Source organism: Eleutherodactylus coqui, chromosome 1 (assembly GCF_035609145.1).
Source record: "Eleutherodactylus coqui strain aEleCoq1 chromosome 1, aEleCoq1.hap1, whole genome shotgun sequence".
In the NCBI taxonomy this organism is placed as follows: domain Eukaryota; kingdom Metazoa; phylum Chordata; class Amphibia; order Anura; family Eleutherodactylidae; genus Eleutherodactylus; species Eleutherodactylus coqui.
In genome coordinates, this window is record NC_089837.1 from 431,683,903 (window position 1) to 431,709,511 (window position 25,609).

Below are 25,609 nucleotides of genomic sequence, written 5' to 3' on the forward strand. Positions count from 1 at the left end.
CCTGTGCCTATAATCGCTGTACAAGCGATAAGGCATGGCAGAGCAGTAGCTCTGCCATGCCTTATGACAGCGATCATAGGCACAGTGATGTAAGTCCCTCAGAGGGACTCAAATAGTATAAAAAAAAAGAAAAGAAAAGTGTAAAAAAAAGAAAAATGTAAAAAAAAAAAAATGTAAAAAACCCCTTTTTTATGCTTTTTCTAATATTAGCATAAAAAAAGGGAAAAAAAACTAAAACCCCACATATTGGGTATTGACGCGTCCGTAACGACGTGTACAAAAAGTTGAACACGCTTTTTATTTTGTACGACAAAAAGCGTAAAAAAAAACGCTAAAAAACAGAGGCAAAATGCTAATTTTTAGCATTTTGCCTCACAAAAAATGCAATAAAAGTGATCAAAAAAGCCGTACATTTCCCAAAATGGTACCAATAAAAACTACAGCTCGTCTCGCAAAAAATAAGCCCTTAAAGAGCTCCGTACATAGAAAAATAAAAAAGTTACAGGACTTTGAATGCAGCTATAGAGAAAAAAAAAAGATTTCCAAAAAAAGGGGGTTTTATTGCAAAAAAGTGTAAAAACCTAAAAAAAATATAACAATTTTGGTATCGTTGTTACCGTACCGACCCGCAGAAAAATTTTAGTGTGTCATTTATGCTGCATGATTAACGCTGTAAAAAAAAAAAAAAAATCTATGGCAGAATTGATGCGTTTTCTCTCCCTGTTATCATTAAAAAAAAAAAAAAAAAAATTTACGATATTGTCTATATACCCAAAAGTGGCACCGATAAAAACTACAGATCGCCACGCAAAAAACAAGCCCTTACACGGCCGCGTCCACGGAAAAATAAAAAAGTTATGGCTTTTGAAAAATGGAGATGGAAAAATACCAAAAAATTGCTTGGTCCTCAACGCCAAAATAGGCCGTGTCATTAAGGGGTTAAAAAGTTTTTTCTGTACAGCACACACATCTGAATGAAGATTTTCACCCAAAAATGGATCCCCCTGTTTGTCCCGTGTTCAGAGACATACCTATTGTAGCCCCAATCTGCTTACTGGACATATACCGGGCCCAAAAGAAAAAGGGGGCACCCAGTGGCATTCAGAACAGAACTTTTGCTTGTAAGTGTTTTGGCCCAATTGTACATTTTTCGAGCTGCCAAAATGATAGGGAAATTTCTGGGGGTTTCTATCTGAAAAACTAGAACCCTTAACGAATTCATCTGGGGGTGAACTGAGCATTTTGACCCCACAGTTTTTTGCAAGAATTAATGTAAAACAGGTAAAAAAAAATAGTAATTTCTTTTATTTTTTATACAAATATGTAAATTTTAAGACTTTTTTTTATAATATAAAGCAAGGAAACTGGGAGATACACCCCAAATTTTATTGCACTGGTCCTGCTGTGTTCTTGGTGGACACATGGCTCGGCCTATAACAGAGGGAACACCCTTTGACTTTCAGAACACAACTGAATAAATTGCAGGCCCCATCGCTCACTTGTGCAGAAAAAAAATAAATCGACTCCCTAAAAATATTCCCACCCCCACCCCGCCTTTTTGGCATTCCCTAAATTTTAGATAAAATGAATAATGTAAACCTGTGTGTAATGGCGGAGGCTGGTTGGGATGGACACATGGGGTGATAACTCCGGGGATCCCTCCTCCTCCATTGCTTGCTGCACACCTGCCACCTTTTTGGGGGGCATTTACTGACCTCATGGCGGCTTCACACAGCCAAGAAAATCGTACAAGATTTGCGCGGTGCGAGATGCACAAATCTCACACAGCTACGCACCTCATTCTTTTGAATGGGTCATGCACGGTGCAGGGATAAATTGCGGCCGGTCCTTACTTTGGGCGTTCCCTTGGAACGCATTGCCAATTGTTTTCAATGGAGCCGGCGTAGCATCACGAGAGTGCGACGTTTACCCATTGAAATGGGAAACACTCCATGATCCTCCGCCGGGGCTGAAAGCTACTTCCCCGACAGCCGGCCTTCAGGCGTTCACACAGATGGTCCGTGAAGAAGGCCCCATTTTATAATACGTGTATGTATGTATGTGCTGGTGCTCATGCGCGGTCCATCCGTGTTCACTGCATGTTACATGAGGGCACAAAACCCCACCAGAAGACCCCCGCGATGGCAGTTATGTCATGACCCCCACAAACACAATGCAGAGGCCAGCGCTGATTCCCTGCGTCTTTTCTGCACAGCCTTTAATCAGCAACCTCTGAATACGGAACAATATAGCGCATATTTTATTATGTGCAACACTAGTCCGCGCACATCCGAAGGCGCCAATTTAATTCACCGGGCCATATTCAGTCAGCAACAAATATGGGCAGCACTTACAGCGGTGCTTCCATAGTAGGAGGGACATCACACGACTCCTACTGTCTTCTCACCCGTCAGCAGTGCTGATAACTGACTACTCTCCTATGCCTCCCGTCCAGTCTCCGCTAGCAGAACTCCCTTCCCCAAGAGCGCATGCGCATGCTACGCCTCTACAACTGACAGCGTGGAAGTCGTGACGTCAGCAGCAAGTAGGAGGGGCGCGCTGCTATTGGCTCTTGCCGTTCCCTCGTGGCCATGAAGCGGGCGTGGCCTTCCGTCCGTAACCTTTCCGGGTCACGTGACCCCTCCCCTCGGCCGTGTTGCCAGGCAGCTGGATCCCGGAAGCGGATCTGACAGGATCTGCTGCTGTGGCCGCTGCTCTACATGGTCTTGAAGATGGCTGCTGCCGGGGCAGAGGAGCTAGAGGCCCGGGAGAGGCTGTCGTTGTGGGACCGGAGATCGGAGCCACTGGCTCCGCTGACGGACAGACAGACGGACTCGGTGTTAGAGCTGAAGGTAGCCGCCGAGGAGATCCCGATCCCCGCAGAGGTGAGTGACAGGCAGAGGATTAGTAGGTGCTGCCCCCCATAGCCCCTCTACACGGATGACCTGACTGTCCCCCTCGCTGGACGTTTAAGTAGCGTGGAGGTAGAGCAATGTTGTTCGCCGCCGCGCTGTCCGTGTTTACATGCCTTGTGCTGTACAGCTCTGAGGCCAGCGATTGGCTGCCGCGATCACATGTCCGTACTGACGGTCAGTGCTGCGCCCCCCCCAAAACCTGGAGCGGCGGGGTCAAACACCTGAGATTACCTACTAAGGCCGTCTCACAGCAACGGGATGGATTTCCGCAGCGGAAGACCTGCGATCATTTGTGGCACGTAATTGCGAATGATTGCGGGTGTGCGGTATGCGCAGCGTATTGTCCGCAAGCTCTCCTGTCCATCTTCCTCTGAAGTTGCGAGCTCCGCCGCCGCTCATGTGCAATGTTAGTTGTGTATGGGTGATGAAATATTCGCATACACTGACCTCAATGAGGCCGTCCGTGCGGAATCAGCGCTAAAATGCGTATGCGCAATTTATACCCGCGAGTCTGAACGAAAATACATGCCTTTCAATTCCCGCGTTTTTTCCATGGCTCTTCCTCGCAGATGGCGTTTGCGGATTCCGCAATTAAAAATCCTTTCGTGTGAGGCCTTCCCCTTAACTGCCGGAAAGATGTACGGCCGCAGATCCGCGTGCGGAATCCCCGCTACAGCACAGAGTCCGTGTCTAGAATGTCGCATCGCTTCTCTTTTCCCCCAAAATCTACTTGCTGAAACAATTCCCGCCGTGTGATGCCGCCTCGATCATATAATCGGGGGCGGATTTGCCGCTTGATCGCATGGATTCCTTCGTGTGAACGTGCCGTAATATCAGACAACCCCTTTAATAATACAGACCCTGCAAGAAGCACGGAGTCCCCACAGCGTCCGTCAGGATGAGGGCGCAGCTGCCAGACGACTCCAAAGTGTCACTTCATAAAGGGCGACTCCGGTTAGGGGGGTTTTATTCAAGTTTCCACCCATCTGACTGGATATGTAGATCGGTGGGGGTCTGACTGCTGGGGCACCGACGGATCACTAAGGTAGGGGGTCCTGAACCCTCAAATAAATGGAGCAGCAGTGCACGTGCTTGGCTTTAGGACCCCCATTCTGTCTGGTGATTGGTCGTTGCCCCAGCGGTTGGACCCCCGACTCACCGATAGTTTTCACCTATTCAGTGGATGGATGAAAACTTGCAAAAACCTTCCCTAACGGGGGCAACATTTAAAGGGTATTTCAGGCACTTGGTACTGATCGGGATCGGTCATTGGTGGGGGTCCGCTGCTTGGGATGCCCAGCAATTAGCTGACCCTCCAGCCGGCTGTCAGTGTTCAGGACCAGCAGGCTTCACTGCTATTGGTTTTGCCTTTTACACTTCGGGCTCTGATGACCGAGCGGGGTAATGGTTGGCTTACCACCCCTGGAAGGAGGGAGAGCACATGGCCAAGTCATGGGAAGGGTGGGAGGGTCCCCAGCGCTCAGCAGTTTGGCTGTCTCTAGTTCCCTTCAGAGTAGCAGGCGTCCCCTTATATAGGGAAGCTTCAGTGATAAACGGGGCGTTGCATGTTATGGAGTCCTCTGCTGGAGCTCGTCCCATCGCCGGCACTCGCCAGTCAGGTATGTGGCAGCAGAAATACTTAGCACTTTTTCACCAGGACAGAAACCATTGCAGATATGATCTATCATTTGTCAAGTGTGTAGAAGGGTATAGCGCCCCCTAACAGCTCATGGGCCATTTACATGAGACGATCATCGCTCAAAATTCGTTCAAACGGAAGAAATTCTGTGATAATGGTCCGTGTAAAGGCAAAAAAGTCGTTCAATGTTTGTTCACTTTGAGTCGGCATAAAAGCCATAGCTGGATCGCGGGCTTGTCGCTGCGTGTAAACGCTCAGCGCTTCACGTAGGAGAAGCACTGAGCGAGGAGCCCACAATCCAGCGGTGAAGTCTGTCTGTCAGTGTAAACGCTCTGCTCGAATGCCAACGACCTTAGCGGTGATTGCAGCGCTCGTGCAGTCGTTGACCTGACGGTCGTCCTGTGTGAGCGGGCCGTTAGCCAACCTCTAACAGCGCCTGGTGCAACGGCTACACAGAACAAGGAGACCTTGGGAGACGCAGCCTGCAGAATTGTGAATGCAGCTCTGGACTATAATGCCGGCTGTAACCTGGGATGTATTCCATGCTGATGGGTTCCAGTAATTAGTGTTAGGTTATGCTCACGCTTCTTGGCTGTTGTATAAGCTGAACCTGCACCTAAAATCTGTAACTTTTTATGATGTGCTTTACTTCAGCTCCCCATTGAAGATCTATGCAGTTTGACCTCCACCTCACTGACTATAAGTCTATCAGGAGCGGTTCCGGAGTCTACGGAAGGGATCTTGCAGCAAGGATTCTCCGCACTTGGACTGGAGGATGATCGAATTGAGACCGCACAGCAAGTATGTCTACTCATTAGCAGACTTGGAATACTCAGCAGTCTGCTCTTTACTCTCTGCCAGTAGTCACTCCAGATGTCCAACAGGACCTGGTTTCCCCAGTACCTACAGCAGGCCTCTCACAACTGGCCTTGGACCTGCACTCCCTCAGTAGACCTTAGGTTGCGGTCACACGGGGCAGAAATCTCGTGGAATAACCACACTGAAATACTGTGAGATTTCTGAGGCAGAAATGCAGCTTCAAAACTTTCGCCGTTTGGCACGGGTTTTGAAGCGGCTTCGCCACCTGCATTCTGCTGCGGCGTCTCTCCCCATAGAGAGAAGAGATGGCCGCAGCGGAGACGGCAAAAAAATTGACATGCCGCGGCTTTAAATACTGCACGGCATGTCAGTTTCACCGCGGCTTAGCCCCAACGGCTTCTCCGCAGCGTGGAGGAGATTTTTGCAAATCTCGTCCACTTTGCTGATTTATCCCAGTATAAAAATTGCTAGCTCCTTTTCCGTGCAGAAATTCCGCCCCGTGGGAACCCAGCCTAACGAACACCTCCTTCCTCTAGTAATCGGTGTAGCCATACTAAACCCCATGGGACATCGCCCAGCCTGCTATCCTCCCAGTAGTCACAGCAGGGCCTCCTTGCCTCTTCTAACCCGGCAGAATGGATCACTGCGCAGCTGCTTCATTGCCTTGTAGAAATGTAGATGTCCAAGATTTGTGTAAAGAAATATATAAATGTAAGTGCGTCAGTCAAAGGGCCGCCATCTATAAACCCTCCTTCTCATCTGGTCTTGCAGTATGTCTAGACAAGCAGCTTTTCTGATTTTCACAAACTTTTTTTTTTTTCCCCTTCAGTTCTTCTCGTGGTTTGCGCAGTTACAGACACACATGGATCAAGACGAAGGAGCAAAGTACAGGTATGTTATAATGTTTTTAGCCAGTTCATGTAATGTTGGTGCTGGCTGCTAGACGAATGCAAAACCATATGAAATACAGTTTACGATTACATTTTAAATAGTGCAAATTTAGAGTAAAACCTTATAAAAACTTTTAGAACAATTGTGACTTGGTGGATGACTACGATGTGAACCTGGGATGTGTAGTTGGTAGAGATGAGCGAGTATACTCGCTAAGGCAGATTACTCGAGCGAGTAGTGCTTTAGCCGAGTATCTCCCCGCTCGTCTCTAAAGATTCGGGGGCCGTCGGGGTGACAGGTGAGTTGCGGCGGGGAGCAGGGGGGCAGAGAGGGAGAGAGAGATCTCCCCGCCCGCCGCCGGCCCCCGAATCCAGAATCTTTAGAGACGAGCGGGGAGATACTCTGCTAAGGCACTACTCGCTCGAGTAATGAGCCTTAGCGAGTATACTCGCTCATCTCTAGTAGTTGGTGCTGCTGAAAGTGTTGCTTTGCTTTGGTTGATTGTATAACTTTTTGTTTCTGCAGGGAGATGAGGGAATACTTGTCTGGCTTCCAGGATCAGTGTGATGCCATACTGAATGATGTGAATGTTGCTCTCCAGCATTTGGAGTCTCTACAGAAACAATACTTATTTGTATCCACAAAAACAGGAACGTTGCATGAAGCCTGCGAACAGCTTCTGAAGGAGCAGGTATATTTCAGTTATCACGCCTTCATGTCAGTAAGGGTGCTTTCAAATTAGCGCTGGGGATTCTGCCCTCCGGAGCGGGAAAGGAGAATCCCTGCAGCCAAACCGTTCCGTCTCTGGACGAAACCTAACAGCGCCGGGTGGACCCCATTGACTATAATGGGGTCCGCCTGCTTTCTGCCCAGCTGGCTGGCTTTTGGATGGAAGAAAAAGTTCTGCATGCAAAAACCACCCTTAACACCCATGTCCTCAGTATGGATACCCTGCACGTGGGCACCGGCTCTGGCAGTAGTTCCAGAATCATTACTTATGCCCAGCGACTGAATCTTTCTAATGCATATATGACTTTGATCCTTGAACTAACTTCAAGGAGTTCTCCATGTAAAACACTTCTGAGTGAGGTTTTTTTCTTCTTTCTCCGCAGTCTGAACTTGTCAACCTCGCTGAAAGCATTCAACAGAAACTTTCATACTTTAATGAACTGGAGAATATCAGTACAGTGAGTAATGCTTGTTGTCTCTGTAGAGACTTCCTATGTCATTCCAGGGACCGGTCATCAACGCTAAACTAAGTTATGATGCTTATAGTGTAGGTGACGGTCCAACGTCCCATAGGGTCCTTGTTTTTAATCGCAGGTATAACCACCCAATTATTTGTGCCATGACTAAAAACGGAATAGTTCGAGACACGTTGGTCTTATGGAATCAGGAGTCTGCCAACCATTATCTGTGTTTTTAAATATCTCTGGGACGAGTTGTCAGATTCCCGCCAACGCGTCCCAGAGATCGTTCCTGTGCTCTTACACAAGAATTAGAGGGAGGCCCTCTTTACACTGGTTAATACTTCGTTCAGTGTTTGCATGCAGAAACAAATTCCTGTTGGTCATTCAGTCGGAGCACACGTTTACACTGATGGATGTGGCAAACTGAATGATTTATCGGCCCATGTAAGTTATGGTCCTTATACTTTAGGTGACGGGAGTCCAGGAAGCTGTGTCTCATACTCACCTGGTCCCCCATTCCTGCAGTGTCCCCCAGCAACGTCAGCAGTTTCTTGCATCAGAAGGCTGTGCGGGCGAGGGCCTCCCATTCACCTCTATGGGAGTGTGTGCGCACAGGCTTCTGGAAAGAGTCAAGCTGCTGTGTGCATGCTGATGTTGCCGGGGGACACTGCAGGAATAGGGGACCAGGGGATCGAGACACAGCTCTCTGGACTTCCAGTAGCCTCAACTATAAGTACCATATCTTAGTTTAGGTTGTTTTAGGGTTGATGACTGTTTCCCTTTAAGTCACAATTTATGCATAAATATTATTGAATGCTCCCTGCACTTGCAGATAACTTGCATTCATATGGTAGCCAATGTGATAACTAGCAAAAGGGCAAATCCTTGTATTTACTTAAAGGGGTTGTGCTAAGTTATAAAGTTATTCCCCTAACTGCAGGATATAGGATATCTTTGTGATCGCTCGGGGTTCGTCCACTGGGTTTCCCATGATATAGAGAACGGGGGTCCAGGAAGTCCTGTAGTGAACAGAGCAGAGGTCACGCATGCATTCCACTGCTGCATTCACTTTAATAACCACACCGGGGATCACAGAAGCATTTGAACTGGGTAATCTGGCATTGTTATTGAAGTGAATGGATCAACCGTGTGACTACTTGGGCACCGACCAGACTTATTTTGTCGGGAACTGTGGGGATTCTGGAAGTCAGACTCCCACTGATCATAAAGTTATCCCTCGGCCAGTGGATAACTTTATAACTTGGCACAACCCCTTTTAAAATGACTGTTTTGTACTTAAAAATCACTCCATATTACTAGCTACCAGAGGGCTTTTTCCTTCTAACTTGCTGTCCACTGCCTGTTGTCAAGTGAAATCCGTCTCTAGTAACAAAGATAATGAGGGAGAACTCTAAGTGGAGGAGGGTATTGACTGATGCTGCCCACAGAAGTTGGGGCAGTGGGGGGAACCTGTGTTACTGGTAGTGGAATCGCATCAGCACCGCTCAGTACTCCTGTATAATGTTCACCATGCTGATATTATTTCTCTGTGTGTTTGAGAGTTGGAGAGCAGGATGTGCTGTTCATTCCATGTGCAGTGTATGGGAGCTGTCATAACAGCTAGTCTTAACCAACCAGCCTACGGAAAATGGAAAATTAGTGATGGAGCCCGCAGAAGGGAAAACTGGTGAAAATGTAGGACACAAGTCATATAATTGCCAGATATAGTGTTGTTCCTCGTGCACACTACACACAGCAACTTAGGCTGCCTGCACACGACCGGGTTGGATTCCACGTGCGGAAGCCTGCAGCGGAATCTGACCCTGTGCTTGGCCGGTGTCTGCACGTACCTGTCATTATGCTGCTTCATCTGTACTGCGGATGGACATGTATAGTATAGATTTTTTTTTTTGTACCTTTTTTTTTTTTTAAACTCCTGCTTCTCCCGCGCCATCACCTAGCAATGACGTGGAATCTGCTACCTTTTCGTAATGTCATTTGCGGAAGGGCTATGGGTCGGACTGCTTCCATTGACTTCAATGGAAGCTGTCCACGTGGAATCCACGCAAAAATAAAGCATGGTACAGCTTTTTTTTTTTTTTTTTTCCACGAGCGGAAAATGACATTTGCTGTTCGCTCTCGTGAGCAGACATGCGGATGCTCCATTGGTTTGAATTGGTGCGGAATGTCTGCACAGGAGACTATCACGGATTCCGCAATTCAAGTCCAGTTGTGTGCAGGCGGCCTTATTCTGAAAAGTTATCTGAAAGTGCAAATAAGGTACTCTAAAGAGATTCTACTAACGGAAATGAGTTTAACTGGTTGGAGCATAGAGTTACCAACTAGATAAAGATAGGGGATTAATGAAAGTTATCTCATGATAAACATTTAGGGAGTAGTGAGCCCCAATATGGTGCCTTTTGCAAAGAACAAGTCCTCATACGGCTGTGTTGATGGGGAAATGCAATTTATGGCTCCCTGATTGTTGTCATGCAGAAAATGCTAACCTTTCTGTGGTCCTTTATACCAAAATAGGTTAATGATGGATCTTGGTGGAGAGCCTGGACTGAGACGATCACCTCCTGTTTTTGGCACCATGTGTCCTTAATAGCTGATAGAATACTGAACAAGTCAGAAAACCCCTTAAAATTCAATTGGGATGCAAACGAAGAATAAAGTAATCCATACAATAAGGCCCTTTAAATCAACAGGAAGAAAAATACTTTTACTCTGGAGTCACCTGATCGAAAATTCACCAGATTATCTGAATTCTACTAAAATGCCCAACTGTGTGGACTGTGATGTGTGTAGTAACGTTCTGTACCATTGGCACTACTATGATAACGAGGGATAGAAATGGATATTGTTACAGTATTATGTTTATGGGAATTCGATGCAAGACGTCAGACTAACCGCTTGTCTCTGATCTTCCTTGTTTTAGAAGTTGAATTCTCCCACATTATCGGTGAACAGTGAAGGATTTGTCCCCATGCTCTCAAAGCTGGATGACTGTATATCTTACATCTCCGCACATGTAAGTAATAATAATAATAATCTTTATTTGTATAGCGCCAACATATTCCGCAGCGCTTACATAGACTGGGAATACAGAAAGACAAAATACAAACATTACAGAACCATGGTTACATAGTAATCAGTTGATGGAAACAGTAGGGGTGAGGGTCCTGCTCCAACGAGCTTACATACTACAAGTAATGGGGTGATACAGAGGGTAAAGGGGCTGGAGATGTGCACGGTATGGCGAGGTGGAGAGTGAGGGGTGATATACACATAGACAATGGTCAGACATTTAGCCGTGTGACGGCAGAAACGGTGTGACTGCAGGAGCGGTTTATGATGGCTAGCAGGGATTGCAGTCAGTAGGTCAGTCCGATCACTTCCATATGTACTACCGCATGACTTACACAACAGCTTGTCTCTATAGCTAGAGAGGAGGGTTCATGTTAACATTGTAAAATATATACCCAGCAAGAATAATACTGGAAACTGATAGAGATGTTTAATCCAGTTCATCAGATAACAAACTAGTATACAGACCAAAGTGTTGCCCCCTCCCCCCCCCCCTACACACACACACACACACACACACACACACACACACACACACACACACACACACACACACACACACACACACACACACACACACACACACACACTTCCCCCATCCACCAACGCACGTTTCGCACCGTGCTTTGCCTGGGGTCAGGCTTCATTTATGGTATTGAAGTGTGGCGGTCAATAGAAATACTGCTGGGAACTTTTTAGCGGTGTTGTCACAGCGGATGGCGGCAGTGCTTATACTCGGTCTACATCTCCCCTGATGACCACTTCTCTATTGATGCTTGCAGTTTTCACAAAGCCCAATAGATGTCATTAGAGGCCATGGCATCAACGCTGTGAGACCAGCTCAGCTGCTGCTGTGAAGCACGAGGAGGAAGAGAATGGGATGCGTTAAAGTTGTATGCACCCATTTTTATCAACTGTCCATATTTTAGAAGGCACCTTTTCAGTCTTTGCTTACGTTAGTGACTGAACTGTGTAGCAGTCTTTCAGATATGATGTGGGGAATGAAGAGCTCCGACATCCTTATGTTCCCGCTAATGGCTGCTAGCTTTGCCATATTAATAGTGGTCATTATGCCAGTATATGTGACTTCCACTTATAGTTTTCCACCAGGGGGAATATGGGAGAAAGTGGTAGTGCATGGCCAGGCTCACGCCATCACATGGTACAACGCTGCCTAAAAATTGCAGCATTTTGTTGGCGTATGGAACTGCGTATTGTCACTCTTTTTTACTCTCGCATGCACAGCGTATTTTATGTGCACTGTCCTGCACGGGCTCCCTGGTTTTAGTTTTTTTTTTTTCTCTTCAAATTTCCTTCCCATGTCTCTTAGCAGCATGTATTAAAAACACCGTACATAGGCAATGTCATTGCGTATGCACTGCGTTTTGAATGCATCCATAGAGAACAAGAGTGCTCTTGTGTGTGTAATACTTGTTTAAAATATGCTGTGTTGTGTGTTTTTTTTTTTTTTTGTTTTTTTTTTGAGCACAACTGGTGACATCCCTCTGTTTAACTTTTGGTTTTCCAACAAAGCTTGGTACCCGACTGGGTCCATAATGTCATCTGCACAGTTACTTTAATCACTGCGCAATGTTTGGGCTTACTGCTCAGTACTAAACATCACGTCTTGAGTTTATTTCTAGAGTTTCTTTTGGAGCCAATGAGATCCTTTTATCCTCTGAATTCTGTATATTCTGTGTAAAGGAAGGATGAATAAATGTCTTAAAGTTTACTCACAGATTACAAAATAAAGTAGGTTGTTATTGAGAACTGACTGCCTTTTTTAAATGTCGTGTTTTTTGTTTTTTTTAACCTGCAGCCTAATTATAAAGATTATCCTGTTTATCTGGCGAAGATTAAGCAATGTCTTTCTAAAGCTATGCACCTTATGAAGACGTATACGGTGAACACACTGCAAAACCTCACAAATCAACTTATGAAACGGGTATGTCCGGAATGGTATGGAGGAGTTTGCATTGGTGATGGTTTCGATATAATGCCTTAGGGTGGAAAGTGGTTAAAGGGGTTTTAAGTGCTGGAGTTTGTGTGCGTGCCCAGCCATGCTGCTACATTCACCCCGCCGGCATTCTGTTGACAGGCTCCTGTCGGCCTATTGATGGTCGATCGCTGTGGTCTTTGATGAGCTGGAGCAGCATATGGCGTTCCGGTCGTAGGCAGACTACAGGTTGTACACGGGTCCAGCGGGTGAATGGAGAGGCAGTGGGTAGCTGGAATGGTTATTATATATAAAAAAAAATAATATATAATAACTTTGTCCCTGGAACACTCCACTTAATCCACTTTCCAGATAGATCGATCTGTATGTTATCCAGAATTAATCTTCATTATTCTGCATGTTTTTGGCATCTGTCGTTTCAAATAAAGTGTCTACATAAGACTATTGTGTATCTGCGATGTGGTTGCAACACTGATGCAATCTGATCCTAGGTATGAGTGCATTGCTGATCCGTAGTACACATATTTCTAAATATACTAATGTCAAATCGGATTTAGGAATAATTTCAAAAACTTGTCTCCTTCACTGCTTTGGGACTGTAGCGCACATGCCCACATCATCCTAGCAATGTCTGAGACTCCGACTCCCACCAATAACCTTTATCTTACACATCTCTGCGATTCTATCAAATGATCTTAGTTGAACCTTCCCTTTAATGCTCTGATCACGTTTCCATCATTTTGATTTTTCTGTTCCATCACATGAACAGGGGAAAATAGTAAGTAATGGCGTTCCAGGTCACTCGTATGACTGACATCAACGATGCCTCATGGGTTCTGTTGTGGGGTTTGTCATTGGAAAACATAGTGCTGCCTGTTGTGCAATTTTTTTTTTCTTCTGCCATTTATGATGGCTGCTCTGCACAGGGACACCTAATGGGAGTCTGAACTGAGGCGAAGAGAACAATTGTAATGACATGATGTACTCAAGTTGCATTGAAGCACTCTGCTGTATGGAAAGATCTGTCTTTTGATATGACACATGTATTGATAATTGTTTGAATTTCTGAATAAAGAATTTTTCGTGTTTTTCCCTGACAGGATCCAACAACGGCGCCACATTCTGACAACGCTTTCACGTTATTTTATGTCAAGTTTAGGGGAGCAGCTCCAAAGGTCAGGGTAAGTATTCTTAACTTTCTACAGGTGTCTCTCTCACAACACACAGGGTAGATCCAAATCTGCATGAATCCAGAGGCCTCCTGCACACGGACGGAAATTCCACTCTAGGATTTCCCGCAGAATTTCCGCCTGTGCCTGCTGCCATAGGATTGCATTAGATCATGCAATCCTTTGCAGACAGCTTCAATTTGACCGCATGAAAACTCGCGCAGTAAACAAATTGCAGCATGTCCTATTGCTGTGCGAGTTTCGCAGAGGCCCGTACAGAAACGGCGCCAGATGGCTACATCGCTGAGCAGAGAGAAGGCACCGGAGGAGGTGAGCCATTGGTCACTGCAGGGGCACAGGTCGCATCCCGCTGTGAGAACTCTCGCAGCGGGATCCGACCCGGCCGTCTGCAGGAGGCCAGACTGCACCATTCGAAATTCAGACTTCGTTCATACTATCATATTTAAATAAACACCGTTTTAATAACAAATCATCAAATGCAATTAAAATACCGTAGCTACAATTTCATAATCCACGGGGCCCTTGAAGAAACACATATTATATTTTATTTTGTCACATTTTATGATGTTAACAATGTACTCGAATCGCTATTCTCTTTAAAGTGTCTCCAAGGTCGTATGAGACAATCGCCCACAACAGGTTTGCACCCCTACGGAGTTCCTTCATTAGCAGAAAGCCACTTCCAGAGAAACACTCAACACTTTAAAAAGTCATCCAAACTTCCTCAGTGTTCATATGCCGGACTCCGGCACTTACCCCTCTTTAATACGGCAGCACCTCGTCATTCTTTAAGTTTTAAGCTTTAAGATGTATAATCACTGAGCATTGATATTTTGTGCACTCCAACTTCACAAAGTCACGTCACTGCTGTGAACTTATGTCCTGATTTATATAGTAGGCTTAGTAGATGCATTAGCAGGCTGGCTGAGACCTGTAGTTCCATGCACATATGCACTTGTATTAAGATGTTTCTGCTGCGCTGTGTTCAATCAGCGCCAGGTCTCCTCCTTGTTTAATACTTGTCATCCCCCTTTACATCTGTTGGGGTACCATTCAGCCACTATCGCCGTTTGAAGCGTAATTATACTGGGGAGAAGGTCTTTGATATTGAAGTTGAAAATGTAACAAAGCAATTAGTAGATAAGGGATGTCCTATGGGATTTGTTTGGTTACTAAGCACTGCTCCGACTCCTGTGTAATGGCTAGCACTCATAATTGCAGGTGCAGCCGTCATTGAAAGTAATGGGAGCTGCGCTTGTACAGTGTTTCCACAGGAATAAGACACTGTCTCATATTAATTTTTGCCCCAAAAGAGGTGCTTGGTCTTATTTTTGGGGATGTCTTGTCTTACCTAGCACGCGCAGTCCAGGTCCCTCTTCATAGCTTTGGCGCTGTTCCTGTGGTTCTCAGCCTCCAACACAGGATCACATCCTGATTTACAGGATTCATCAATCCCGCCTCCACAAAGCGATGCTGTGATTGGCTGAGCTGTGGCGCTCGAAGAACTAATCAATGCAGCGTTCGACAAACCAATTGCAGCCCTTGCTTCTTGTAGAGGAGATTACCAGGAAGTGATCTTGTGTGGGTGGCACTAGGGCTTATTTTCGGGGTAGGGCAAATATTTCAAACCTTCCCCCAAATCATGAAGTCGGGCTAGGGCTTATTTTCAGGAGAACACTAATTGTAGGCTGGGGTCCAATTGATTTTAATTAGAGCTGCGCATGCAGTAATGAGTGCCAGCCAATAGACAGGTTAGAGCAGTGCTTTCCGACCCTGGTGTATCCCGGTGGGTGCTGCCTGGATAACCCATTAAGTTTACAACTTGGCTCTCTGGAAGGTTTTTTTAGGAGTGAGAGATTTGAAAAACTAGTTTTTTTTTAAGAGAATGGCGTAACTCCACGGTTAATAACTATGAATTTAGTATCTGAGTTTCTTACTTGTATTGAGAGTTTATATATGTAATAATGTCCTTGGAAGCGACAGCATATCGATAGGCCGTCTAGACGTTTGAAAAGAAGAATTGCCGCTCACATTAATAATGAATGCTTCTCCCCAAGTCAGTATGCCCGTACTGTTAAAGGAATTTGAAAAGTTTGGAAGGGTTAATAATTATAAGATCAATGCGCAGAAGTCAGAGGCCCTTAACGTCACACTTCCGCAGGCCGAGGTCTCCCACTTGAAATCGGTGCTCCCGTTCCGCTGGGTCAGCTCTCATCTGAAATATTTGGGGGCCAACATTCCAACCGACCTATCACTCTCCTTTAAACTAAATTTCATCCCTTTTGCCGAAAATCTGGAGAGGGATCTGGGCAAATGGAGTCCCCTATACCTCTCTTGGAACGGCCGGGTAAACGCAATCAAAATGGATGTTCTGCCCAAATTCCTTTATCTATGCCAAACTATCCCGATAGGGCTCCCAAGAACCTTCGTGAAAAAAATCAGATCCTTGATCACTGACTTTGTCTGGAGGGGACGTAAACCGCGCATGCGATATTCGCTGCTGACGAGGAGTAAGGAAAGGGGAGGCCTAGGCCTACCGGACTTCTCCCTCTACCACAAGGCTAGTATCGCAAACTGCGTGCACGATATCCTCAAAAATAGAAGATCTAGACTCTGGGTCGACATCGAACACGAGGGAGAAATAGACGGTCTATACGGAGCTCCTTGGATCCCCCCCAAAGGGGTAAAACACATCCCCAACATCTCTCCCTTCGGACTACTCCTATTCAAAACATGGGCGAGTTTCGCCCCGAGACATGGACTGGTCTATGTCCCAGGCCCTCTAACCCCGCTTCTGGCAAACCCCTCATTTGACGCAACTTTAAGACAGAAGGGCCTGCTGGCCATCTCAGTAGACCCGCTCCCCAGAGTGAGGGACGTAGTGTCTCAGACGGGTCTGAAACCCATGACCGAGATCCTAAACCAGCACCCATCTCAGCCAGGATTCTGGCTTCAGTATTTGCAATTGAGAGGATTTGTGAGCTCGCTGACACCGAAAGAAAACCTGACTGCGCCCCTAAAGGCGTTTGAACAACTCTGTATGTCGGACCTAAGCCAGAGGCACATGATTCCAACACTCTACAAGTTGCTACTGGATCGGGAGACGGAGGAAGAGACTCCGAACTACAGAGGGGCCTGGGAACGGGAACTAGGGGAGGACTTTCCCGATGAGGATTGGAACAAAATCTGGGCCCTAACCCATAAGCTTTCCTCAGCAGGTAAGGTCCAAGATCTCAATTACAAAATAGTCTCTAGGTGGTACAGGACCCCCGACTACCTTCAAGGGATCCTCCCCCAGGTATCTCCCTTGTGCTGGAGATGCAGTGGGAGCAGAGGCACAATGACCCACATATGGTGGGAATGCCATCCAGTGGCCGACCTCTGGGAAAAGGTAACTAAACTTTATAACCATATCAACCACTCAGAGGTAACCATGTCTCCAAGAATGGCCCTGCTCTCACTGTTCCCAGGCAACATAAGAACTGCTAAATCAAGCATCCTAAAACACTTCATAATAGCAGTGAGAAGACTTATCCCAAGGTTCTGGCGATCCTCAACTATCCCAACCAGGGGCATGTGGGTCGAGGAACTCCATGCCCTCATGAGATTTGACGAATTGGGGGCCGACGACCCGAAATCCTGGGAAACATACTGTAGGACGTGGCAACCATGGGTCGCGTTTAGAGACTCAGACGACCTCAAAGGCTGGATAGATCACGGATCAGTCGGCCAACCCCCTACTCGGGCTAGCGACTAGAGGTAGCTGCCCAGGAACGCCTCCTGACCCTGATCCCTCCCCCCCTACCCTTCCCACACATCCTTATCTTCTGCCCCCTAATGGTTAGTGTCTTCCCTCCCCCCCAAACGTCTACGTGAGTGTCCGTGTTTAGTTGAGTTAAGCCTTACCCGATGGGAAAAGGGGATCCCCCTCTACAATCCCAAACGAGTTCGAGATCAACACCCAGACTTGAATTCCACATAAAGCTAGAGGAGAGGAGAGGATGATGTTTGTTGAAGTAATTACCGCGTTACTCCCGTCAGCCGACGGAATTTCTCAGGGTGGACTCGCTCTATTCCCACAATACCCCTCTTTTTTCTCCCCTCTCGTCCTCACAGATCCTTCTAAAGTTTATCTCCATTCCGTGCAAGGCTTAAGTTAAACAACTACATGCCAGACTTATATACAATAAAAACTTATTTGAACCAAAATATGAGGGGGGCTCCCTCAGGTGGCGCTCGGGACCAGGGAACGGTGCTACCTGGGGCTGGGCCCTACTGCCTCAAACCATGCCCAAACTGGTGCCAAAGTCCTACCGCCCATAGCACCCCCATCTAACCCTACTCCCTCTCCCCCCCCCCCCCCTTTTTTTTTTCTTGAACCCCCCCTGTGTTTTCTATAGTTAGGTTTATGTTGTAGTATAAGATTATTGTCCTTAGTCAGTATAACCTGCCCAAGTAGGAAAAGAGACGCATAGTCGACGTTTTAGAAGTGTAAAGAATTTATTTACTTTTGTCAAGACAACGGAGTGCCATTTCAAACTGCTAGCAAATGACTGACAAATGTTTATATTGTTGAAACTATGCGAATAAAATACTTTTGAACGAATGAGTGCTTCTGACAAACGCATATCATTACGACATCTTGGACATGATCAGAATTGTGATCAGAGAGGACTGGTCTTCACAGCCATACATAGTGTTAGAAAGGATTGGCAGGAAGGAAATGTTATTGCTAACGTGTCAGTGGTGGAGTCTAAAATAATCCCTAGAGGACTAAATGCAGAGTTGGGGGGGGGGTTGTAGGTCCGTTGCAGATACTTTTGTGTATTTAGGTTTTTTTTTATTTGCGTGTTGATATCATATATTTTCATGTGTGAGCAGATTAATACTATGATTTACGTATGCCTTAACATTGTATTAATGAATGCAATTCCACAAATCCAGTTCATACTCTTTTATACATCTCAAAAGGAAATAAATATGAAAGGATGTTAACCCCTTCCAATCCACTGTCTGACGCCTGAAGACATTATGATTTAAGGCTGTACAGCTCCGATGTTGAAAGACGTCTATCGGGGTTCTCTTACTATATATTGCCAGCCTCTCTGCTGTCAGAGCCTATCCAATGTGTCACCTCATGCAGTACTGGATTTATCCAGCAGATAACGCCGTTGTATAACGGTAGAAAAAGAGTAAGCCCCTAGAAAAACTATTGGAAAGGGTTAATGGAGAACTAATGTGCACTAAGGAAAAAGTGAAGCTCGCTTGGAAACGCGATTAGCAGAGTAATTATAACAGTAACCTTTAAGTGGCCTTAATTGAACCACAAGAGGGATACGTAACTTGCAGCCATCATATTATTGTTTCTGGGGAGGAGACCTGGAGCTGTTTGAACACAGCAAAAACGTCTCAATACAAATGCATATGTGCTTTTTACAGGTGTGAAACCTGTTGACTGCTTCCTTCTTAAAGAGGGTAGGGACGTAGAGTATTATACAGCTGTGATTCAATGCTCCTCTCCTAATGATGGGTTTAGGAAGTTCTGGTGCTGCCAGCCCCCCCACCCTTCCTCTCCGCTGTAAATTGTAGGAAGACGCACACATTTTAGGCGTGGTGTGTTGCGGTTTTTTTTTTTGCTAAGATGTCTTTATGGCTTTTAAGTTCAGATACGCAGCACAGCAGAAACCTCTTGATACAAGTGCATATATACATGGAACTACGGGTCTCAGCCAGCCCTCACCCCTCATGCGCTATCTACTAAGCCCACTATGTAATCGGGACGTAGGATCCAAGCAATGATGTGACTTTGTGAAGCTGGAGTGCAGGAAATATCAATGCTCAGTGATTATACATCTTAAAGCTCAAAACTCGGTGATTACATCTTAAAGAATGGCGAGGTGCAGCCGTATTAGAGGGGTAAGTGCCGAGTCCAGCGTATGAACCCTGAGAAAGTTGGGGTGACTTTTTAACTGTTGTGTGTTTCTCTGGAAGTGACTTTGTGCTAATGAAGGAACTCCGTAGGGGTGCAAACCTGTTGTGGGCGATTCTCATAAGAACGTGGAGACCCTTTATAAAGACTAGCGGCTCCAGTACATTATCAACAATATTCTAGTTTACCTTTTATTGTATAACGTGTTTACACAAGGGCCCCGGGGGTTATCAAATTCTAATAGTTTTAATTGTGTTTTCGGATTTGTTCTCTCCAGCTGTACAGGTCTGAATAATGTTGATTTTACACTAATCCTTGCTGACTATGTTGCTTTGTTTAGACGCTTATTGAACAAATGGAAGAGCGATCGGAGAAGTTACCGGAGTGAGTATTATTGTTATAACAAAAAATGAACGTAAATGTATTAACCCTTTCCCACCGTGTGAAAGAAATACATTTTTTGTTTATTGCAAGGCAATGTGTGATCCTAGAAATTACTCAGTAGAAAATAAGAAATGGGAAAAAAATGTCATACTAAACTTGTCCCAATGACCTGGGGTGGTGGACCGATGAAGATCTCAGGACCAGCGCATGCACAGAGGAGTCTGAGACTGCCCACAAAGACAAAACCAACTATGCATGCACTGATCCTGCTCTGCCTTCTGGAACATGGGCATCTTCATTGGCGTCAAAGTGAGAGAGGCTGGGTTACAGTGAAGACTCTGGGCGATTGGTGTGGTCTGCATACGCCCAGTGGATCCCTGGGATCTAATTGGCATACTGTACCAGATTTATAAACAGTTGATTTCAAAAGTTGTGCAGAGCGAAAGGATCATAATAGATAAATGTTTGTTGGGAATGTTAATATCCTGACCTATAATGTGCTGCTCATGGTTTGAGTGTGAAACCTGTTAACTGCTTCCTTCTTAACCCCTTAGTGACCACCCTATAGTGTTTTTATGTCCTGCAGCTGCGGGACATGTATGGAGGGAGATCACACCGTGATCTCCCTCTATACATTGCAGGTGTCAGCTGTTTCTTACAGCTGACACCCGAGGGCAACAGCCCAGACAAGCCCCGTGGTTGATCGGGGCTGTTAACCCTTTAAATGCTGCTATCAATTCTAACAGCGGCATTTAAATCCCCCGAACGGTGAGGATATCGCAGGGAGCCATGCGGGTGTCATGGCAGCCAGGGCCCTTCTGAAAGGCCCCAGGGCTGTCTTGAAAGTAGTCTGACTATCAAGCCATCCCCATGGGGTGGCTTGATAGACTGGCTGTCAGATTGTAGTACGATGTAATGCTATGGCATCATACTGCAGGAGCAATCAAAGCATCCCTGAGAGACCCTAAACTCGGGTGGAAGAGGGGCCCCTAGAAGGACTAAAAGAAAATTGTAAAAATAAGAACAATAAAGTTTTACTAATTATTTAAAAAAAAAAAAAAATACAAGTTCAAAAAACCTCCCCTTTTCCATATTTGCAATAAAAAGAATCTAATAAAACAAAAATGCATATTTGGTATCGCTGCATCCATAAGTCTGATCTATCAAAGTAGTGTATTTTTTACCCTGCATGGTGAACGTCAGGAAAAGGGGGGAAAAAACACCAGAAATGTGCTTTTTTTTTTTTTTTTTTTGGGCCAATCTGTCCAAGAAAAAATAAAAAGCGATCAAAAAGCAATAAAAATGTAATACAAATCGTATGTAGTCAAAAATAGTACCAACAGTAACTACAGGACGTACCGCACAAAACGAGCCCTCGCACAACTATGTCGAGGGAAAAAACGTCAGCGTTGCTCATAGTAACCAACCGGACACCGGCTCTGATAGGTCTACAGCACAGCTGAAAATGAAAGGGTTGATCTGAATGGTTGCTGTCGGCAGTACTGGCGCTCTTTGTATTGGTCTTTGTGCATAAGGTCCAAAGCATTTCACTTGTGCTATTACTACAAGAAATGGCGGGTTGAACCTTTGCCAAATGCTTCTGTGCTGACTTTAGTCTTATTATTTGACAGGTATCGGCTGCTTCTTGGTGAAATCCATCAGTGCTATTTGGATCAGCGGGAGAACTTGCTGAGTCCAAGCATCACTAGCACAATCACCGATCTGACCAGCCAGAACAACAGGGATCACTGCGCGCTGGTAGGTATATAAAGTACTGACAGGGCATCTGCAACTACTCTGTTCTTTAACCCGTCTTCTGCTTTTTATGGCTTGACATCCTGTAGAATCGGTCTAGTGAATTAGTCAGCCACTACTACTGGTGGGGAGGTTAATCTCCTTGTATTGGGTGTCGCACGCTGTTGATAGTTTGTAGTTAAATGCACATTTCTCTTCTTGCAGGTGCGAAGTGGTTGTGCTTTCATGGTCCATGTGTGCCAGGATGAGCACCAGCTTTACAATGAATTTTTCACCAAACCAACACCAAAATTGGAGTATGTGGTAAATTTGTAACTCTTGTTCTGGATTCTGCATGTCATGCATGTTTTCTGGTTTGGTCATAACTTTTTAATTGCTTCTCACTCCTTCCTATAAAATATATATCTGCTGATCATTCAGATACTTTTTACTGCTTTTCTGTGTTTTTATATGCTTGGAAAATTCCCTTTCAGCCTTTAATTACACAGTATTTTCTTGGCTTTAAACCACATAAAAAGGGAGGGTACAGGCTTTTAAGGTTTTACTGAGAAGCCTATGGAGGCTATGAATGAAGCTATGGCAAAAAACGCCATACCCAGAACATTCTGCCGTTTGGTATGTCACCATTGATCCCAGCAATGCCACAAGTAAAAGCAATGTGTATAAACGTAACTTGCATCTTATTGAAAAAGTTTAGCCTCATATCCAAAAAAAAAACCTCCAAAAATGTTGCAAAGTGATGTCAAACCTGCTTTTAGGTAACTCATACTTAAGGCTACTCCCCCACATATTTTTTACCGCGGTGTATTGAACGTCGTGGAAAAAACGCTCTAATTGTTTTCAATGGGGCTCTGCAAACATGCGCTTGACCACTGGTTCTTTCTAGCGCTGCATTTTTCGAGCCCTGTCTTCTCTATTTTGCCGCAATTAACGCATCTCATCACCCATCAGAATGATGGGGTGCATTAAAACCCGCTGTAAGAAGCAGGAACCTACTTCCGAGAATGGCAGTAAAATTGCGTCGTTTTGCCGACTGCATGTGTGTGAGTGGCCTAAGGGGAGTCAGCAGATTGTGGTCTCGGGAGAGGGGGGGATCCAAGTTACTTGTGGTGATGTTGTTAGGACTCTGTTACATGGGACGACCTGTCGGGCGCAGATGATTGATTTTGTTGCTCTGTAATTAGGAACCAAGTGAGGAATCTGAAGGATCGGTTTCTTAAGGGGGGTTATGTGTATTCAGTTTTGACTAAGACTTATGAACATGCGTTAAGGTAGGGTAGACCCAGATGGTTACCTAAACGCAAGAAGAAACAGGATCATTCCCCTTGTAACTGCTTGTGATGAGAGATCTGATTCGGTTTATGATATCCTGAAAAAACATTTGGGGATACTAAGGTGGATCGGGCTTTAGTAATTATCTATCTGTTGCTATTAGAAAGGGGTGGTCCATAAGAGACTGGCTTGTTCGTAGTTTTTACCAGAAGGAAAAGTTAGGTTGTACTTGGCTAGATAGGACCCCTCTGGGTACATTTTAGATCCAGTGAATGTATAGCATGCCCATGATCCTATTAAGGAACATACTAGTAGTGTCACAGGCAAGGAGTACATGATGAGGGATTTTGCCAATTGTAAGTCCGAGGGTGTTACCTTTGTGAGCAAACATAGCTGCCCCCTGGAATATGTAGGGAAAACAGAGACAGTCGAGGAGACAAATCCGGGATCACCTCGGCGATATACGACTGACCGGATATGCTGTTAGTGCGACACGTATGAAGGCTACCCTGATGCCCTCAGATTTTCGGTATTGGAGGTAGTGCCGTGACCCTTAAGAAAGTGTACTTGGGATAAAATAATATTACAGAAAAAGGCGGGGTGGTTATACTGGTTCAAGACCGTTTCTCCGGGTGGCCTGAATTAGGCTTTATCGTTTACTTGCTTCATCTAGGCGGCCTTGATGATATGTGTAATGGGTTTGAGTTAAAATGAGCTTTCTTTCTTTGTTTCCTGCATATCGAACATACTTGTTCATGGGATGTATTTGTAGAAATATAGTGACCTGATTAGCGTAACATATAGCGTTCGTATCATGTTGTTTTTGTGTCTGTGTTGCAACCTTTTCACAAAGACTGCAACCATTGAGGTTGGAATGGCTGTCGTGTCAGCATATATGCATTTGGAATGGGAAATCTATGCGGCGGTATATACACAGCTGCTGTATCTGGTTGTAAATTGATTCGGCCCGTGCATCCATAGTTGGGCGTATCCATATATTAATAGGGATTGTTACTTTATATTCTCTTTATTTGAAATGCCTCAAGACCACTTTAGTTTGCATTGCTATTTAAATACCTGGAATATCTGAGCATGCGCTATTGAGAAGAGCTCCCTTGCATATCTATGACTGAAGATGTGTTGGTGCAGCTGCAACACCATTAGGGGGTTAATTGCCATAAGGTGTCAGCTGTTAGACAGCGTTCCTATATGCAGACAGATTACATGTGAGCTGACGCGAAACTGTGGAATTGGGAATATGGCTGTGCTTAATGACGCCAGCAATGTGGGTGCATTTGTACGCATGCACAATACATCTAGGATGAGATGCTTTTGTAAGGTTGGTATAGTACCTCTGTGGTGAGGGTGCATTGGAAGTATATTACTGTGATTGGCGGCATATGGTTACAGGGGTGTGGTGGCTGGTTTAAATATCCTGTGAGAACAGAGGCTGGCATGGCTGGCATATTGTGGATGTCATGTATCTTTTGTGCATTACAAGTTGCTTATCTGTTTGGCAGTTTTACTCTTAATCTGGTAATGTTAATCCCCTAATGACCCCTTTGGGAATTGTTGTGTTTTTATTGGAGGATACAGGCTTTGGGGTAAGGGCTATACTAGGGGAATCCAGTGGAGTCAGTTTCATCAGGGGCGCTCTTTTCAGGGCGACCACCCCATTGTTAGGTAGGGAGAATTTGATCCCAACATCCTGTGTTCTTCTCTTAATCATCCTGGCGATATCCTGTTGACAACTCTGGGAGGTTGATTACACGTTATACTGTGATATATGATTTACATGTATGGATCTAAAGAACTTTGCAAGTATGGCATTTAATCCTGACGTGTGACACGGTGGTTCGGCAATATGCCACTTTGTGATTCTGTTGTTGTATCTCTTCCACTGGATATGCCATGATTGCTCTGATTGCCTTCGTCCGCCCCCGCCATCTGTCAAGGGGTTTATAATACATAACTAGGAGTATTTGTTGTGTTGGACACTGTATATTTTGATATTAATAAGAATTGTAATTTTAGGCCGCCTGCAGACGAGCGGGTCGGATCCGGCAGCGAGAATTCCCGCCGCGCGATCCGACCCGAGCGCCTGCAGGGACGAGCGCAGCCGGCGCATGCGCGAGTGCGTGCCCCGCAGAAAATTAGGACATGCCGCGGTTTGTTTGCCGCGCGAGATTTCGCGCGGCTGTCTGCATAGGAGTGCGTATTGTAATGCACTCCTATGCAAACTTTCAGCGGCGGAAATCCCGCGGCGGGATTTCCGCTCGTGTGCAGGCGGCCTTAGAAGCGGTTGGTTTGGAAATATTTGGATAATGTTTTAATTGTATACAGAGTCGCCCTGAAAATGACACGCCTGTTTTTGTTGCGGCACTTTTAGACTTTGCAGTGTGTCGTAACCCTACGAAATGTATAATCTGGATTATCTGTAATTAAATCAAGAGATTAACCCCACCTCGCGTTAATTACTGGTTTGTAAATTCTCTTGCCATTTTTGCACCCAAAAACTCCATTTTAATGTTTGCATAATATGGTAATTTCTAATGAGCATCAATTTTAAAATCTCCCG

At 45.3% G+C, this 25,609-nt stretch overlaps 1 protein-coding gene across 3 annotated transcripts in view; it reads left to right on the forward strand.

Moving 5' to 3' along the window:
• The first annotated feature begins 2,681 nt into the window (after window positions 1-2,681).
• Window positions 2,682-25,609, forward strand: part of COG3 (component of oligomeric golgi complex 3) — a 70,908-nt gene continuing 47,980 nt past the window's right edge. For all 3 annotated transcript variants that reach the window (XM_066581973.1, XM_066581982.1, XM_066581990.1), the window contains exons 1-11: window positions 2,682-2,885; window positions 5,209-5,355; window positions 6,203-6,264; window positions 6,790-6,955; window positions 7,377-7,451; window positions 10,396-10,488; window positions 12,364-12,489; window positions 13,602-13,682; window positions 19,961-20,004; window positions 21,636-21,762; window positions 21,964-22,055. In XM_066581973.1, the coding sequence (XP_066438070.1) occupies window positions 2,721-2,885; window positions 5,209-5,355; window positions 6,203-6,264; window positions 6,790-6,955; window positions 7,377-7,451; window positions 10,396-10,488; window positions 12,364-12,489; window positions 13,602-13,682; window positions 19,961-20,004; window positions 21,636-21,762; window positions 21,964-22,055 (1,178 nt within the window). In that variant the 5' untranslated portion in view covers window positions 2,682-2,720. The remainder of the gene's footprint in view (window positions 2,886-5,208; window positions 5,356-6,202; window positions 6,265-6,789; window positions 6,956-7,376; window positions 7,452-10,395; window positions 10,489-12,363; window positions 12,490-13,601; window positions 13,683-19,960; window positions 20,005-21,635; window positions 21,763-21,963; window positions 22,056-25,609) is intronic.